Source organism: Chenopodium album, chromosome 2 (genome assembly GCF_948465745.1).
Source record: "Chenopodium album chromosome 2, dcCheAlbu1.1, whole genome shotgun sequence".
Classification (NCBI taxonomy): domain Eukaryota; kingdom Viridiplantae; phylum Streptophyta; class Magnoliopsida; order Caryophyllales; family Amaranthaceae; genus Chenopodium; species Chenopodium album.
In genome coordinates this window covers 73,049,013-73,067,302 of record NC_137835.1, presented here as the reverse complement: position 1 = coordinate 73,067,302, position 18,290 = coordinate 73,049,013, and the positions used below count along the sequence as shown (strand labels likewise).

General features: G+C 35.8%; 3 protein-coding genes across 3 annotated transcripts; all 3 read left to right on the top strand.

Moving 5' to 3' along the window:
• Positions 1-780: 780 nt before the first annotated feature.
• Positions 781-11,655, top strand: LOC145600484 (golgin candidate 6-like). Its single transcript, XM_081656375.1, has 20 exons — positions 781-932; positions 1,406-1,467; positions 2,202-2,254; positions 4,025-4,152; positions 4,238-4,290; positions 5,228-5,374; positions 5,464-5,537; positions 5,878-5,947; positions 6,236-6,289; positions 6,368-6,463; positions 6,948-6,998; positions 7,083-7,169; positions 7,282-7,395; positions 7,496-7,567; positions 7,705-7,890; positions 8,476-8,579; positions 8,683-8,731; positions 9,533-9,598; positions 9,782-10,558; positions 10,804-11,655. The coding sequence occupies exons 2-20, from the start codon at positions 1,444-1,446 to the stop codon at positions 11,344-11,346; spliced, it is 2,748 nt and encodes a 915-aa protein (XP_081512501.1). The 5' UTR covers positions 781-932; positions 1,406-1,443; the 3' UTR covers positions 11,347-11,655.
• Positions 11,656-12,006: 351 nt separating this feature from the next.
• On the top strand, positions 12,007-14,542 carry LOC145587299 (mitochondrial phosphate carrier protein 3, mitochondrial-like). The gene is made up of 6 exons (XM_081644034.1): positions 12,007-12,432; positions 12,960-13,321; positions 13,423-13,466; positions 13,610-13,824; positions 13,953-14,077; positions 14,161-14,542. Exons 1-6 carry the CDS (start codon positions 12,097-12,099, stop codon positions 14,204-14,206), a joined length of 1,128 nt encoding a protein of 375 aa, XP_081500160.1. The 5' UTR covers positions 12,007-12,096; the 3' UTR covers positions 14,207-14,542.
• Positions 14,543-15,565: 1,023 nt separating this feature from the next.
• Positions 15,566-17,923, top strand: LOC145587289 (mitochondrial phosphate carrier protein 3, mitochondrial-like). Its single transcript, XM_081644023.1, has 6 exons — positions 15,566-15,799; positions 16,103-16,464; positions 16,575-16,618; positions 17,078-17,292; positions 17,377-17,501; positions 17,611-17,923. Exons 1-6 carry the CDS (start codon positions 15,566-15,568, stop codon positions 17,654-17,656), a joined length of 1,026 nt encoding a protein of 341 aa, XP_081500149.1. The 3' UTR covers positions 17,657-17,923.
• The last annotated feature ends 367 nt before the right edge of the window (positions 17,924-18,290 follow it).

Genomic DNA, 18,290 nt, shown 5'->3' with positions numbered 1-18,290 from the left:
AAAGAATCGGAGTTAGAGCTGGGCATGGGCCGGGTCAGCACGCGGGCGGCCCGGGCACGACCCGAGGATGGCCCGGCACGGCACGGCCCGCTGAGTGGCCCGGCCCGGCACGACGGCACGCCCCTCGTGCCTCGTGCGGGCTGCGTTTAAAAAAAAGCAAAAAATGGCACGGCCCGGCACGAGCCCGTGAAATGGCCCGCCGGCACGGCCCGCCGGCACGGCCCGCAGGCACGGCCCACGGTGGAGGCAATATGTTATATTGTTATTTAATTTTTGTCTAATACTTATATAGTTATATGAATAATATGATATATAGTAAATTATGAATGAACAATAAATATTAATATAATTTAAACAATATTTAATATAACTTAACTCCATAAAAAATTTAATAATTATTAAATTCAAATATTAAATTGTATAATTATTCAATTCAATTTTTTCTTTCATAAAAAAAATTCAAGTTTTTTTAAAGTTTTTTTTAATTTTTTTTTTTAAAAAAGAAAAAGAAAAAAGGGTAAGCCGTGGGCCGGCACGGTGGCCGGCACGACGGGCGGCCCGGCACGGCACGACCGGCACGGTGGGCCGTGCCGTGCCGTGGACAGGGGAAGCTTGAAGGCCGGCACGGCACGGCACGGCCCGCCTCCACCGTGGGCCGGCACGGCCCGGCACGACACTGTTCATGGCCCGCCTAGGCACGGCCCACGGCAGGCCCGGCACGGCCCATGCCCACCACTAATCGGAGTTAAACTAGGATTTTGTACTCCTTCCATGTTAATTTAAACTTTTTCCTCTTTGGATCTTATTTCATCACCAACTTACCCTGCCTCGCTGCACACCCTTCCCCCTTCTCTCCTCCATTGAAGCGTACTCTGAATTCTCCATTGAAGCGACTTCCGAGCTTTCTCTCCTCAATTGAAGCGGCTTCTAAAGTAAGATTTCAAATTACTTTTAATCATCGAACATCAATTTCACGATAGTGTGTTAATCGTTGATTTAATTTAATTATCAGTATACTCAATTTAGGGATCTTCTAAGGTGGGTTATTGCAGTATTCATTATAATCATTCAAGTTATGAAAGATCATAACGACTGATTTCATTGCTAGAATCTAATTCATGTTCTTAAGCGAGATGAATTTAATGTAATTTTTTGAGTTTATTTGACAATTGAATCAAATTTAGTTGATAATGTGTTGCAGACTTTGGTTTATATAACCCTTTAATGTCAGGAAGAATCTAGAATTAGAACCTCCTTTCGGCCTCGGGTGCTCTTGCCCTCGCTTAGGGACGGGCTTAATTTGATATTAAAGACTCCAAATTTAACCTTTTGATTATAGATAATAATTCATTGATTTGGGGTTACAATTTTTAATTTGCATTTTTCTGTGATTACTGATGTTCAGGTTAGCACGAACGTGGTTGAAGTGGCAGGTTAATTAGGATGGATTTTGTATCTGGCTATAAGGTTCATCTTAATCCCTATTGCTTATGTCATCTGTCTTTGTAAACTTTTATTCACATTTCATCTGCGATTTCGGGTGTGATTATAATTATTTATGAATGTGATATTAGTCATTTTACTTTTCTTGGCACTAGGACAGCATCATTGGCACTACTACAGCATCATAAATTGTGCATCATATTATTATTGAATTGATCAATGTGAGCTCAAACATAGTGTTGAGTAGGGGCATAATAAACTTAGAGTGTATTTTCGGGTTTTTGTGAATTTTTTTATTACCTATGGGATAAGGCTTTGTACCGTAACTTCCTTACTCAGCCTTATGTTATCAGGTGATTTTCGGGTTTTTGTGAACTTTTTTTATTACCTATGGGATAAGGCTTTGTACCGTAACTTCTTTACTCAGCCTTATGTAATCAGGTGATTTTCGGGTTTTTGTGAACTTTTTTATTACCTATGGGATAAGGCTTTATACCACAACTTCCTTGCTCAGCCTTATGTAATTAGGTGGGAGCCTGTTTGTATGCGTTGGAGATTTGGGGCAATTTTTTGTTGAAGTTGAAAAAAAGTTGTATACTTGTCTGTATAAAGTTATGAACTTTCTTGGAGGATGAGTTTTCTTAATTATGCATATAGTTGATGTAAGCATTGGGAGTTTGTATGTCTGTTTGTCTTTTATATTGAATATTTTTTGACAGCACTAAGAACATTTTAAAATTGTGGCAATTTCTTGACAGGGAGTTGTTGGACGTGTGTTTGGAAATGATAATGCTACTTCAAATGAAGATAGGTGAGTTGTTATGCATTTTTTCCGTGGCTAACTTACAAACATTTTCTATGAAATATACTGGGAATAATTGCTTATTTTAACAAACCTCTCCCTCCATTTGGAAATAATAGCCAGATTAGCTATTTTAGGATGTATGTAAAAAGTTGCATTTTCTAAATTTTTTATGATTTGTCTTTGGTTTTCCCTATATACTCTGTTAAAGTTTAATGAAAAGAATATGAGAATAATCGAATTTCAATGGAGGGTCATTGATTAAAATAGTGTCATATCCTACGTTGTTATATTATTTTGATATTGATTTCGGATGAAGGAAGTTGTTATTATCAGAATGACTCTTCAAGAACCTTAACTGAATGCATTTTGAGGCTCAGCTGACTGACTATGATGGGCAGATGAAACCTTCACTTTCAATTATATCAATTAGTCTTCAAGGAGCATAAAGAAAAGGTTGTCTCCCATTATGACAGGGATTTTAGATGTTTGATCCTGTGATACATTATGTTTTATGCTTGAATCTTGATAGGCTTACTTGAAACTATGTGGGTAAATGAAGAATATTGCTGTTGGATTTGAGGTAAAAGGTTGGTGTAGCTTTCTGTGCATTCAATTAAATGCAATAATATTCCACTGCTAAAGATTTTGGGGTAGATCATATGACTTTTGTATGGACAATTTGGGGAGGTAAATTATTGTGCTGGAAAGAGGGAGATCAAAGTTTTATAGATGGAAGGTTTTGGGGAGGTGTATAATTGGACTAAATATTTCTGGTTCCTTGATGGGAATGATTTGAATGACGCCATGTGGGTTGTTGGGAGGGGGAGAGGAATTGTTTGTAATGAAGTGGAAATTTGTGCCAGAAAGTTGCTGGGGAAAGAAGGTAGATTTTTTGCATTAAGACCTGGAAATAAAAGATAATACAACTATACAAGTATGTTATAGATTAGGCTAATAGATAGGGATAGTAGTGTAGGCAAAACATAATAAGTTGTTAAAATCAGCGTAAAGAGGATGGAAAAAATTCTATAAAAAGAGGAGATCGGTGAGAGAAATTGTGGAGATTTAATGAGTATTTTTTTTAGTTTGTTTTAGCACTTTGGAGAGAATAAGCCTCTCAAGATAATTTCTTACTACCATAAACTCCAAAATAATGTAGTTCTAACTAACATGCAAAGGTTAATGTGTTGAAGTCAAACAGGGCAGACGAAACAGATGTAAGCCCGTAAGTTGTCCATTAATTAACTTAAATTAGTCCAAATAAGCAATTGCAACTTTGAACTATAAAATAATCCACAACCAATAATTACATAGATCAACTAAATTAAATGTTTTTGAGTCTTCTTGCATCTGCACTAGAAAAGCTTGTAAATTTATCCCTATTTTTCCTTCTTTCCATCTCCCTTAGCTCTGCCAAGTACCACAATTTTGTGACATATCTAGCAAAGCATTCTATCATCAATTGCATTTTTCTGCAAAATAGCCGGGGAACTTCTGTGTAAATTGAAAATTGATGTTGGGGAGAGAAAAGGGGTAATTTGGCAGGGATAATAAAAGTGGCGTTGCAGAGTTGGGCTTTTACAGAGCCTCAAAAGGTATGACAGAAACTGTAGAGCCTGAAGTTTCTCCTGTATCTGCAAGCATGAATAGTGTTAAAAGATTTATGTTGTTTCTTGTAAGTTGGAGCCTGTGATTTCTTTGAAATGTAATATTGCCAAGTTGGTGATCTTTCCACTCCTCACTGTATATGCTAAATCATTGTTTTTTCTTTGATAGTTATGTTGAACGGTTGCTTGATCGAATAAATAATGGTGCAAAGGCTGAGGATAGAAGGATGGCAATGGTTGAACTTCAATCTGTTGTTGCAGAAAACCATTCTGCACAGCTAGCTTTTGGAGCAATGGGTTGGTATCTTTCTCGTGGTATAACTTTCTTGGACTGCAATACGCTAGATTGATTTCTCTCATATTTTCTCTTTTGGGTTTGCAGGCATGCCAGTATTACTAAGTGTGCTGAAAGATGAGCGAGATGACGTAGAAATGGTTTGAATTCCTCACTTTTGTTAGATATTAGTTTTCCTAACAGTTGGTGATGTAAATGATACTGCTGCTAGTGTTGTATTCACTTATCATATGCTCATTTTATGAACTCCTGCCATCCCATATTAAGTGCTATATACAAGTTTATAAGGTCAGCAATAACTTTGACTGTACCTTTTTCACGAAAACATAAGACAATAAATTACTATGTGGGATCTTTTTAGCTTCAATTCAATGTGTATTAATATATCTATTATTATACTTACAATCCTTTCCTGGAATCCAAAATACACTGGAAAGATCTCAATTTTTCCACCTTGGTGGATATTGAACTTACTGCAGTTTAGGGAATTCCAGTGACTCTGAACTCTGAAGTTCAAGCTGTGTACTTCCTCCATCTCATTAATCTTCTTATTCATTGTAGCAATAACAACTAGGGGTGGAGGGGGGGGGGGGGTTATGTAATCCTTTTATTTTTAATTTTTTATTAATCAGTATAAGTGGACCATGTGGTGGGGTGAGGAAGTGTTACAGAATAATATTTCTTTTCCATGAAAGGAATAAAGTAAAATTAGGAAGATAAAAGAGGTGTGCACATAAATGGAAAGTAGAAGGGTCAATGAAGAACAGAGGGAATATCTGAAGTTTGACACATTTTGAACTACTGGTTTCATCTTTCCTTTTGCCTGAAAGATATTCATGTTGTGATGGGCACAAATATTTGGGTTTCTATTACTATAGACCATATTATCTTTGTAATTCTTTCCTTAACATCTGACACTGTGCTTAATACATAGAACCTTTTTTTCCCATACTTCCAGTGAATAACAGTTTTGGTTGGTTTACTTAGTTGAACAGAGTCCATTAGATACTTTCTTCGTAGCCTTATAGCTGCTAATAGAATGTCGAGTCACTAAAATTTTCTACTTGATGCATACAGATTCGAGGTGCTTTAGAAACCCTTGTTAGTTCTTTGACTCCTCTTAATCATGCAAAAATGGCAAAGATTGAAGTGGAGCCATCTAAATTGAATGCTGATTTATTATCAAGAGAAGTAGACAATATATCTCTCCTCCTCAGCTTGTTGGTGAGAAATGTTTATGTTTCTCATTCATTTAGTCATATAATTTACTGAGTTCTTTGCTTGTTTAATGTGCAATTTTTTTCACCTTTCAGGCGGAGGATGATTTCTATGTAAGATACTATACCCTACAAGTATTAACTGCTCTTCTCACAAATTCGCTAAACAGGTGTTTGTCTACCTGTATTTTTTTCCTCTTATACTATACTCGTTCTTTTTTAGTTAACACATTTTTTTATTCATGTTTGCCAACACACAAGTTTAAGGGTGAAAATCTCTAATTATCAGTATGTAAAATTTATAAAAAGTTGATATTAATAAAATTTATATTGAAATGATTCAAACAAGATCCCACATGACTATGTTTTGTAGTAGCTATAAATCACAAAAGCTTGTCTGAGCACAATTTGTGAATAGTGTCAAAAGTCAAAACTTGTCAACTGAAAAAAAAAAAGTAGGAAGTATTATATTTTGAGCTGTATAGTGACTCATGATGCACTTATGTTCAGATTACAAGAGTCCATTTTGACTATTCCTCGTGGCATAACTCGACTGATGGACATGCTGATGGATCGTGAGGTAACGTGTTATTGGAAATGATTAATAATCTTGCAATAGCTCATGAATCTGACATAATTATGTATAACTGGTTTTCACATTTAGCTATTTTACCAAGATTAAGTTGGGGTGCCACAATTTTTTTTAATCCCTGGATACGGCTTTATAATATTATTTAATATGTAGTACCTGCTATACATACTCTGTCCAAATTGCTTCTGTTTCCCTCCTCATTTTACCTTTTGTTTTGCCTTCCCTTCAATATTATTTTGGGCCTTGCTGAAACATTTTATCTGGTCTTTCTGCTAGGTTATACGCAATGAGGCCTTGCTGCTCCTTACGTACTTGACTCGTGAAGCTGAGGTTGGAATTCCCCATTGAAGCTTTCACTTGAGCAGTTAGTGTGCATCTTGTTTTCTAATAATTGGTTCTTTTATGTAGGAAATACAAAAAATTGTAGTGTTTGAAGGAGCTTTTGAGAAGATATTTACCATTATGAAAGAGGAAGGTGGTTCGGATGGTGGAGTTGTTGTTCAGGTGAGCTGATTCTCAGACTCAGTGTGCAATTGTGCTTATTTCCATACTTTGGGAAGCTCTTCTTCTTTACATTGAACAAAAGAAATTATAATAAGAGAAAATTTGTATACTCACACTCTAAATAAGAGGAATAGCTGTCTTAAATTTGTGTCGGTCATGCTTTATAACTAGTAGCAACATGAAATGCAACCCCGCAGAGTTGCACCTAATTGCATCAGTTATGCTATCCTTTCCTTTTCAGATTCTTGTTTGTCATCTTATTGTAGACTTAGATCCCTAACCAAAAACTGGATTATTATGAACTCGGACTTGGTATGTTCAATCCTCGCAATAATACATCCTTGTAACCTGATGCTGAAGTACGACCTTTGAGTTTTTTGAACTACGAGCTCTGATGCCTTTTCTTCTCTTCGTTTGATACTGCTTATTTTTACTGCCTGAAAGTTCTGAAGTTACTTAAAGCTTATGCTTCATTTTTGTGCAGGATTGTCTTCAACTCTTGAATAATATATTGCGTAACAATACCTCTAATCAGGTAAGTTCCTATTGATTTTGTTGATTTGGTTGTATGTTGACCATATCCTACTGCTAACTATGTTCTTTCACATACGTGGATTAGACTCTATTGAGGGAGACAGTGGGATTTGATCCTATAATATCACTTTTGAGGCTTCGAGGAGTCTCTTATAGCTTTACGCAGCAAAAGGTTGGAAACTTTGTAACCTGATACATTTATTTACTTTTAATAACTGTGTTTTTAACTTTGAATGGCTCACTGGTACTTTTTACTCTCCTGTTAAAAACCATCATACCAGTAGACAATAAATCTGCTCAGCACATTGGAGACTGTTAATCTGCTGATAGCCAGTGGTCCACAAACTGACACAGGGAAAGATACGAATAGTATGACCAACAAAACAGTGTTGGTTCAGGTATGTCAAACCCTTATTTTTATTGCACTTTTGTTTCAGCTTGTCTTGAGAGGGAATTTCTATTTATCTTTCTATTATATCTTCTACTCATTTATTGCAGAGAAAAATATTGGATTATCTCCTTATGCTAGGAGTTGAGAGCCAATGGGCTCCTGTTACTGTTCGTTGTGCGGTATGATATATTCTTCCTTATGGTTCTCTGTTGGTTGTTATTCTTCCTAACGGATCCTAGTATTGTTGCTGCTGTTATCTTCCACTGGTGATGTGTGTAACCATAATCTTCACAGTAGTGTTGCTGAATTGTTTCAGGCACTACACTGTATTGGTGATATAATTGCTCGACATCCTAAGAACATTGATGAGCTTGCCAGTAAAGTTCTTGGAGAAGAACCACAAGTAGAACCTGCTCTAAATTCCATTCTTCGAATCATTTTACGAACTTCTAGCATGCAAGAGTTTGTTGATGCAGATTATGTTTTCAAGAACTTTTGTGAGGTAGGTAAACTGAGGTATAAAAGTTTTTTATTTTTTATTTTTTTTTTTATTTTAAATATTGTTTTTAAAGAGTGGGGGAAAAAATAGGGAGAAATGGGCAATATGATGAACAGATAGTGCTAAAAGGCCGCTACCTAGTCTAAAAGCTTTCTGGAATCTGGATAGTGGATATAGTCTTTTAGGACTACTTTGGGGGAAGACTTAATTGGTATGTCACTGATAGCCCGTTTGGCAAGTGGTAAACTGGTAATAAATGGTGGAAATGGGACTGAGTTTTTACATTTATATGTAAGGAAAATAAGCGTCCATTCCCATGGTAATGCTAGTCCACTCCAAATTGTCAATTTTTCTTCGAAAATATTTATTACCAATCATACCATTTGTGGTGTGATATTAGGTGGTAATAGACATTCTTAAAAAAAAAAACACAAGTTTAGTGATGAGATTGCATTACTATAGACACTATGATGTTATTTTGCTTGCCATAATTATATTTAAATTCATTTTCGTTACCTTCATTTATAAACTGCTACCAAACGGGCCTTGATGGTTGGAAATGATTTTTGTCTACCTTGCCTCAAACAGAATAATCCTGATGGTCAGCGACTATTAGCATCCACGTTGACACCCCAGCCACAGTCAATGGCTCATGCTCCACTAGAAGATGATGTAAATATGTCATTTGGAAGGTTCTTTTCTGACATCCCAGCGAGATATTTATATTTCTCATCTGATATCTTTGCAATATTGTTTGATTAAGGTAGTTACTCAGAAAAAGGTCTTTTTTTGCAGTATGCTGCTCCATGGTCTGTCAATGAGTGAAAGTGATGGGGATCTTGAGGTAATATTCGATTAATATCGGTGGTTTATAAAAGAACCTGTAACAACTTACATAATATGAGTTTATGCTTTCAGTCAATCCATTGATGGCCTTTGTACCAATTTGCAAGCCTATGTTTGTGACTGACTTCATGAATTCTATCTTAATTTTCAACTGTTAGTCTTGCTTTACAGGAGCAGGGCTATGAATGCCAATAACGACAAAGGCCCTGTTTAATTTTTTAAAATCAGGCCTTTAATTATTAAATTCAAAGATAGTTTTTATTAACAAAACAAAAAACTTTACTAATCAATTTTATGATAAAATTGAAAATTAAGAGTAGGATACAAAATACATCTCCAAAACCCAACAATTTTACATATGATGCACGTGCTTTCTCTTTGTATGTATCGAAAGTAGTACTAGTATAAAATAATACCAAACTTGAGGCCCCTTTTTTCTGGGCCCTATGTGGTCACTTACCTTGCATATGCTCAAAACCACCCCTTGCTAAAATGGTCAGCAGTCATAAACAGCAAGTGGTGGTTGTGTAGGCCTCCAAGTATTAGCTGATGTCTCAATCTTTCACTATAATACCTCCATAAGAATAAATTTAAAGTGAAGCCTCCCTTTCCTATGAAATAATAGAGAAGAAGTAGAAAATAGAAAAAACAGTATATTTGTTAAACATTTTTCCTGTTCTCTTCATACATACCAAATATACCTGTATTATTTTACTTCCTTCATTCTCCATCTTTCTACTATAGTTACTTAGTTTATAAAATGGTCAGTAATTAATTTATTTATATTTTGTTGGTGCAGATATGTGCACGGGCTGCTAGTGTTTTGTCTCATATGCTGAAGGACAACACCCAATGCAAAGAGAAGGTGTATTTTCTTGTTTATTTTTTTTTTTTCTGTACTAATCATATTATGTTCTTAACTTATGTTCTCACTGGAAAACTCATTATCTCTTACCTCATTGCCCGTTCTAGTTCACCTTCTCTAGCTTATATTTGGCCTGTGTTATGCTTACATGTCATTGTGTATTTAATTTGACAAAAATTTCAGGCTTTAAAAGTTGAACTGGGGGCAACAATGCAGTCTATGGGGACCCCTGAGCCATTAATGCACCGCATGGTAAAGTACTTGGCTGTTTCTTCTTCCATGGATAGTAAAGATGGAAAGTCAAATGGAAAAGCAGATCTTTACATTCAGGAAATGATTCTAAAACTTCTGATAGTGTGGCTTGTTGATTGTCCAAGTGCGGTGAATTGTTTTCTTGATGCACGCCCCCATCTCACCTATCTTCTTGAGTTGCTCTCAAATCAATCTGCAACAGTATGCACTCAGGGGCTAGCTGCTGTCCTTTTGGGAGAGTGTGTTCTGTACAATAAGTGTATTGAAAATGGTAAAGATTCTTACGGCATAGTTGATGCAATCAGTCAAAAAGCTGGGCTTACCTCATTCTTTCTGAAGTTCGATGAGATGCAAAAGAACTTCCTGTTTTCCTCCAAGAAGCTTTCTGAACAGCACAAACCTTTGACTAGATCCAATGGTGCTAGTATGGAGGATGTTGACAACGAACAAGATGATGCTAGTGTGACGGATAAAAGAACTTACAATGAGGTGCATCCAATTCTGGCTTCACTCTTTGATGCTGGCTTTGTTGCAATGGTTAGTAGCTTGGAGGTTAACATAAGAGAGAGATTTGTCGACGTTTATAGTAATCCAAAAGCAAAGGTGGCAGTTGTTCCTGCTGAATTGGATCAAAGAAGTGGGGAGAGTGATGGGGATTATATTAAGCGTCTTAAAACCTTCGTGGAGAAACAGTGCTCTGAAATCCAGGTAAACAGTTTAACCTGAAGCCATTATCTATCTCCTTTCCTTCCAATTTAAAATTTTCTTTTATTTATTTAAATATTTGTGTATGGAGTGGCAATGGGGATGTTTAATCATCTAGAAGCTATAATTGTCTTTTCTGTAGTATAAGAAACTAAGAATTGCCAATTTGACATATAATGATATAAATACATCACTTTTGTATTACTTTATATTCTTTGATAAATTGTGAACTATTATGTCTCGTGAAGGATCTCCTTGGCCGTAATGCAAGCTTAGCTGAAGGCATGGCTATGTCAGGCACAGGGTCTGAGCAAAAGACTAGTGGGCCGTCAGATAGAGTCCAGGCGGAGACATACCGCAGAGAACTTCGAGAAGCAACTCAGCGACTTGAGATGTTCAAGAATGAGAATGCTAAACTTGGAAATGATGTTTCCATGTACCAGAATTTGGCTAGTAAGATGGAGTCTGAATTGAAGAGCTTATCCGATGCTTATTGCAGTCTGGAACAGGCCAACTCCCAACTAGAGAAAGAGGTCAAGTCTTTAAGAAGTGGCGGTGCTGCACCTTACCCAGATATTGAGGCAATTAAAGAAGAAGCTAGAGAAGAAGCACAGAAGGATAGCGAGGCAGAGTTAAATGATTTACTTGTTTGCCTAGGACAAGAGCAAAGCAAAGTCGAGAGACTTACTGCTAGGCTGTTGGAGCTTGGAGAGGATCTTGACCAGCTGCTTGAAGGAGTAGGAGACGATACTGGCTTACCAGACGATGATGACGAAGACGATGAGGAGTGATTTATGCACTATGTAAAATCTCTTTTTCTTATCCACTCTTGCAGAATTACGTATTTAATTATTTGCATTTGTGCTAAATTATTACCATGTCCTGTACATTATCTCTAGTCAGTTGTACAGTTGATTTGTTGGTGGTACACAGGAATTGGATTATAATCCGTCGTGTGAGCCAAAATTCAAAGTTACTCTTGGAAGTACTTTGTAATAATCACTGCCTAAGATCAATGTAAAAACACCTCAACAAGTTGGGCATATCATGTACATCGATCGATTGAAGACTAAATACATGCATGTTTCTTTTGGAGGGAATTCGCGCACAAAACCTATAAAATGCGATGTTTAGCTTACCTTATATGTTTCTCTAGTAAAACAAATATCTTATACAATCGTTGTATATCTTACACAAGCTGAATGACAACTTTCGCAGAATGTAAGAAGTCGTGTATACTTATACTAGGTATAAAAGCAACATTGTAGAGAAAGCCAAAGTTGACCTTTCAAATTTGGAGAAAAGTAAGTCTTTAAAGACGACATCCATGAAACAAGATTGTGTCTCCATGCTTACGTTTTCCAATTTTCTTGGTCGACAAGCACAACTGAATCTTTTTTTAACACGTTTCGAAATATAATTCAAAAATAAAAAATCGCCCCTTTGAATTTACCCTTTGAATTTTCATACAATTCCGATTTATATAAATTATTACAGCTGCTTTCCTACATTATTTTCTAACACTTTGTGCAAGAACAAAGATGGTGATGTCTGAGACCTCTCACCAATCCTCTATGATCCCCTCCTTCCTATACTCCTCTTCGTCGTCCTCCTCCTCCTCCTCGTCTTTGAGTTCTCTTCAACTTGATCATGCCACTTACGATTCCTCAAAGGCTAACAACTTTCTTTTCCCTTCATCATCAACATCAACAAATGGAGTAGTGTCCAAGAATAGCATCATGGTTGCTGCTCCTAGCGAGAAGATAAAGATGTATTCGCCGGCATTCTATGCAGCTTGTACTACTGGTGGAATGCTTAGTTGCGGTCTTACTCATACCGCTGTTACTCCTCTTGATCTTGTCAAGTGTAATATGCAGGTAAATTCTCATCTTAATCATCTTTTTTGTTGTTCTGATCCGAGTTTTATGGTGTCCCATTGATATCACACCTCTGGTGATTTACATATACTTAGTATATCATAGAATCTAAGATGTAAAATACTTTGTTATGTTGTGAATTTAGAAGTTGGGTTTTTGTTTAGTCTTTTTCTTGGGATATTTTGCAAGAGATTAGACTATTTGAGGTCAGATTCAGCAAAATACCTCTTAAATTGTTGACCAAATCACACCTCATGTAACAAAATAGTCTATGCACTTGAGTCTCATTTTTTTTTTCTAGGAAAATTTGTCATTTACTACCGCATAATAGAGCTATTTGTAAATTACTACCCGTAATTTTTTTACAATTTTCAACCAAATTCCGGTGACTTAATGGCTTAATCATGTTATAACCATCTAATAAGCCATTCCGTGTAGGGATGGAGGGAGTACGTACATTTTGTTTATGTTTGTGCATACACTAACTCATTAATGAAGGAGACTTGAAAAGTGACCTGATTTTTCAGATTGATCCAGCAAAGTATAAAAACATAAGCTCTGGATTTGGAATTTTGATGAGAGAACAAGGAATTAAGGGGTTGTTCAAGGGTTGGGCACCAACCTTTTTTGGTTACAGTGCTCAAGGAGCTTTCAAAATGGGGGGCTATGAGTTCTTCAAGAAGTATTATTCAGATATCGCGGGTCCTGAGTATGCAGCCAAATACAAAACTCTGATATACTTGGCTGGCTCTGCATCCGCAGAGGTGATTGCTGATGTTGCTCTTTGCCCTTTCGAGGCTGTGAAAGTTCGTGTGCAGACTCAACCTGGCTTTGCTCGTGGCCTATCTGATGGTCTTCCTAAGTTTATCAAATCTGAAGGTGTTATGGGGTATAGTAACAATTGGCCTTTCCTTATTTTTTTTTGTCAAAAAACTTACAATATTATTAAGCTACAACTTCTTACCTATAAGATTGAACTTTTTCTTACAGATTGTACAAAGGACAAGTTCCTCTTTGGGGCCGTCAAATTCCATGTATGTAAACTTGTTTTCCTTCCATTAGTTTTCGTGATCTCTTTTCTTCAGCTGTCATGTACTATATATATACGAAGTATGACTTATTTAGGTGTAGTATGGCGGTAATGGGAAGGTAAAATTTGACATGGTTTTGATTGCAGATACAATGATGAAGTTTGCATCATTTGAGACCATTGTGGAACTCATGTACAAGCATGCCATTCCGACACCTAAAGACGAGTGTAGCAAGACAATGCAGCTTGGTGTTAGCTTTGCTGGTGGATATATTGCAGGAATATTTTGTGCTGTTGTATCACATCCTGCAGACAACTTAGTTTCCTTCCTAAACAATGCCAAGGGTGCATCTGTTGCTGATGTAAGTTAACAAATTTCATACTTGTTACATCATTCTGTATTTTTTCTATTCTATAAAATCATTTTTATTACCAAATTCTGTATAGAATAAAGTTTTCTGCCTCCATTAACACATTTTAAATACTGCAGGCTGTTAAGAAGTTAGGACTAGTAGGTTTATTTACGCGTGGCCTTCCCCTTCGTATAGTCATGATTGGAACCCTTACTGGTGCTCAATGGGGTATCTATGATGCCTTTAAAGTATCTGTTGGCTTGTAAGTTACATACTCTAGCTGTGTTCGTTTCCTTGAAATACGTTTGTAACTTCTCTTAACCCCTCACTTTGTTTGCTTTATAGGCCAACTACTGGTGGAGGTTCTCCTGCTTCCGAAGCTAAAGAGTGAACTGAGTGATCGTCAACACTGGACAATTGTGGAAACTAAAATTCATCTCATAATTGTACATTGATGCCTATTTTGACAGATTGCATACAACATTCTTACAAGAATTCGTTTATCTTTGTGAACGTGTTATTAGGACTCGTTTATTGATATCAAAAACAAATAAATTGTAGTACCTATAGTGATGATTAATTTTGTACCCTGTATAATTTTTGGTTCTATGATAGAATTTTGTACGTGTACAAAATTACTATATAGTTATACAAGATAATTTTTGTTTCTATGATAAATTGGATTAGCTATAGTTATGTAAAGTTGGAGATGTAGATTTTGAATGTACTCAATTTGCCATTTACATATTTAAATTGGTTTTCATCTTCAATCTTGGCAAGTATACAATATACATACTAGAAATTCGCTCTGATGAAAGAACATGAACTAGCAATTATACTGAATCGCAGTTTAATATTGTTCATACACATAATGACAATCTAACTCAATACTGGTAATGAAAAGCAGGGTTCATAATACAAGAGCGACTTGATTATAACTGTAAAGTCTATCTAATATGCTTATGTGACGACTTTTAGAGTTGATAAGGGAGATACAGACCACGCTAATTCACAAGTACCTACTAATATGAACAGCTCAGTACTTGACATTATAGCTTGAATGTTCTTGCAGCTCGATTCCTGTAATCCATTGGTTCTTGCAGCTCGATTCCTGTAAGAATTTCGATAAAACATGAGCAACATGAATGGTAAGAATGTAAAATCAACGAAACTTGAATGATTCATTTCAACTTTCAAGTGCAATTTATCATAATTCACAAGTGAGAAATAAAAAATCTTTGCAAAAGAAGATAGCAGAGTAGCTACGTAACAAAGAAGGTTCGTCTGTTACCTTTGTTGAGTGTATCATGTACATTGTTCGATTCAAGATTAATCGCGCATGATTCAAAATGAGCAGGATAAAACTAACAAGGTGTTCTAGTTCTACATTTATCATCGATTATCTAGCTACCCTGTTTACTTTCTCAATCAAACAAATATCCTATGCAACCGTTGTATATCCTATTCTACACGCAGCAACTTTAGCAGGTGAGAATGTTTCACGTATACTGTGTATAAGAACAAACTTTTAGAAATAGCCAAAGTTGACGAACTTTCAATTTGCCACAAAAGTAAGAAATTATCAAGTACACCTCCATGCTTACGTTTTCCATATATGTTTTTGGTCAAAAAGCACAAATGATTCTTCCCTTTGAATTTTCAGACAAATCCAATTTATTTATATATACATTAACAACTGATTTCCTACATTATATTCTAACCTTTGGCACTTTGTGAAATAATAACAAAGATGGTGATCTTCGAGAACTGTAGTCACTCCTCGATGATCCCCTCCTTCCTATACTCCTCTTCGTTGTCCAATGAAGAAGTGTCAAAGAATAGCATCATGGTTGCTGCTCCAAGTGAGAAGATAAAGATGTATTCGCCCGCATTCTATGCAGCTAGTACTGCTGGTGGGATGCTTAGCTGTGGTCTTACTCATACCGCTGTTACTCCTCTTGATCTTGTCAAGTGTAATATGCAGGTAAAACTTTCATTTTAGGCACCTTTTTGATCGAATTTGATGACAAAGTCTTGAGTTTAGTGGTTTGCTTCTTGTTATATTTACATATACTTAAATCATACAGTCTAAGATGAAAATACTTTATTTTGCTTGTGAATTCTCTAGCTCAGGTTAAATGTACTTACTATTCCACTTTGAAAGGAGGAGTGGATGAGATTTAAACTCGTGACCTTTATGTCACGTTAGCTCTGATACCAAAAATATGTTTTTAGTTTTTTACTCTATCATAAAGAATACCAAAAATAAGATAACTATATTTTTCAGATTGATCCTGGAAAGTATAAGAGCATAAACTCTGGTTTCGGAATTTTAATGAGAGAGCAAGGGATTAAGGGCTTGTTTAAGGGTTGGGCACCAACTTTTCTTGGTTACAGTGCTCAAGGAGCTTTCAAATACTGCGGCTATGAGTTCTTCAAGAAGTATTATTCAGATATCGCGGGTCCTGAGTACGCAACCAAATACAAAACTTTGATTATCTTGGCTGGCTCTGCATCTGCTGAGGTGATTGCTGATGTTGCTCTTTGCCCTTTCGAGGCTGTGAAAGTTCGTGTGCAAACTCAGCCCGGGTTTGCACAAGGCCTTTCTGATGGCCTGCCTAAGTTTGTCAAATCTGAAGGTGTTATGGGGTATGCATGGTTTCTCACTTACCACAGTTGGTCTTTCCTTTTTTCATCAACAGTTATGATAATTTCTAGCTACAACTTCTTATATACAAGATTGAACTTCTTTCTTACAGATTGTTCAAAGGACAAGTTCCTCTATGGGGTCGTCAGATTCCTTGTAAGTCAACTTGTTTTCCTGATTTTCGTCTTTTTTCTTAAGCTCTCATGTCTATATATATGATGACTTATATATTTAGATGATCGAAATTTATTTTATGTCTAAACCGCTTTCTACCTCTGTTAATTATTATATGCAACTTAGGAATATTTTACATCTCATAAATAATATTTCCAACACATGACAATTAACAAAAGTAGGGTCTGTTCCGATTTACTGATCTAAAAACAACTTAACTGAAGTGAATAGAGCTGAAATGAATTGTATATGAGAGAAGAAAATTAGGAACTAGACTGAAGTGAGCTGAATTGATTGAAGCTGAACTAAACTGAACTGAAATTAAGTTGAGCAGAACTGACCCCTAATAATTCTTTGATATCAGAGTTTGCATATCTGCTGATAGGGTGTAGTATGATAGTGATGAGAAAAATGCCAAATTTGACTTGATTTTGATTTCAGATACAATGATGAAGTTTGCATCATTTGAGACCATTGTAGAGCTCATGTACAAGCATGCCATTCCGACACCTAAAGACGAGTGTAGCAAGACAATGCAGCTTGGTGTTAGCTTTGCTGGTGGATATATTGCAGGAATATTTTGTGCAGTTGTATTACATCCTGCAGACAACTTAGTTTCCTTCCTCAACAATGCCAAGGGTGCTTCTGTTGCTGATGTACACTTCCAAATTTCATCCTTGTTACATTATTTCATACATTTATTCTATGATTCTAGTAACACATTTTGAATTCATCTGCAGGCTGTTAAGAACTTAGGACTAATGGGTTTATTTACGCGTGGTCTTCCCCTTCGTATAGTCATGATTGGAACACTTACTGGTGCTCAATGGGGTATCTATGATGCTTTTAAAGTGTCTGTTGGCCTGTAAGTTACACATTTGATCTCTAGACTTTTCAAATTGAATCGCGGTTTAATTTCCTTGAAATATATTTGTAACATCTCTTAATAATCTCCAATTTTCTATGCTTTATAGGCCAACTACTGGTGGAGTTTCTCCTGCTACTCAACCCAAAGAGTAAACTGAGTGGTCGTTTAGATTGGATAGAACAATAATCTCATGATTTGTACTTCAATTCTTTGTACATTATTGATACCTATTTTGACAGTTTGTATACGTACGTTCTTACATGATTTTGTTCACTTTTTTTTATTATTATTTTTTTTATTTTATTTATTTATTTAATTTTTTTTTATTGAGTTGCATACATGATTTTTGAGAATTTGTTATCATGATTCATTTATTGATACCAAAAATAAATAAATTAAAGTAACTATTGTGGTGATTAATTTTGTATTGTTTTTGGTTCTATAACAAATATTGTATGTGTTTAATAGTTGTACAATAATCATATATGAATTAAAAAAACAGAGGAAGTATTCCCTTCATATATTTTTTTTTTCTTCGGGTTTTTCACCATATACTTTTGAGTTTTTTGTTTATTCACCGTATACCCATGAGGCCATGAAGTTTATAAAATTCATCATATACCCTCAGATTTTCACAAAAATACATCATATACCCTTGATAACTAATGATTGTTAACTTTGTCAATTATTAAGGTTACTTATGACCCAAAACTACCCTTACACTATAAGAAAAATCACTTTTCGTAGCGATTATTCATTCGCTACAATATGCAAGTATGTTTGTGA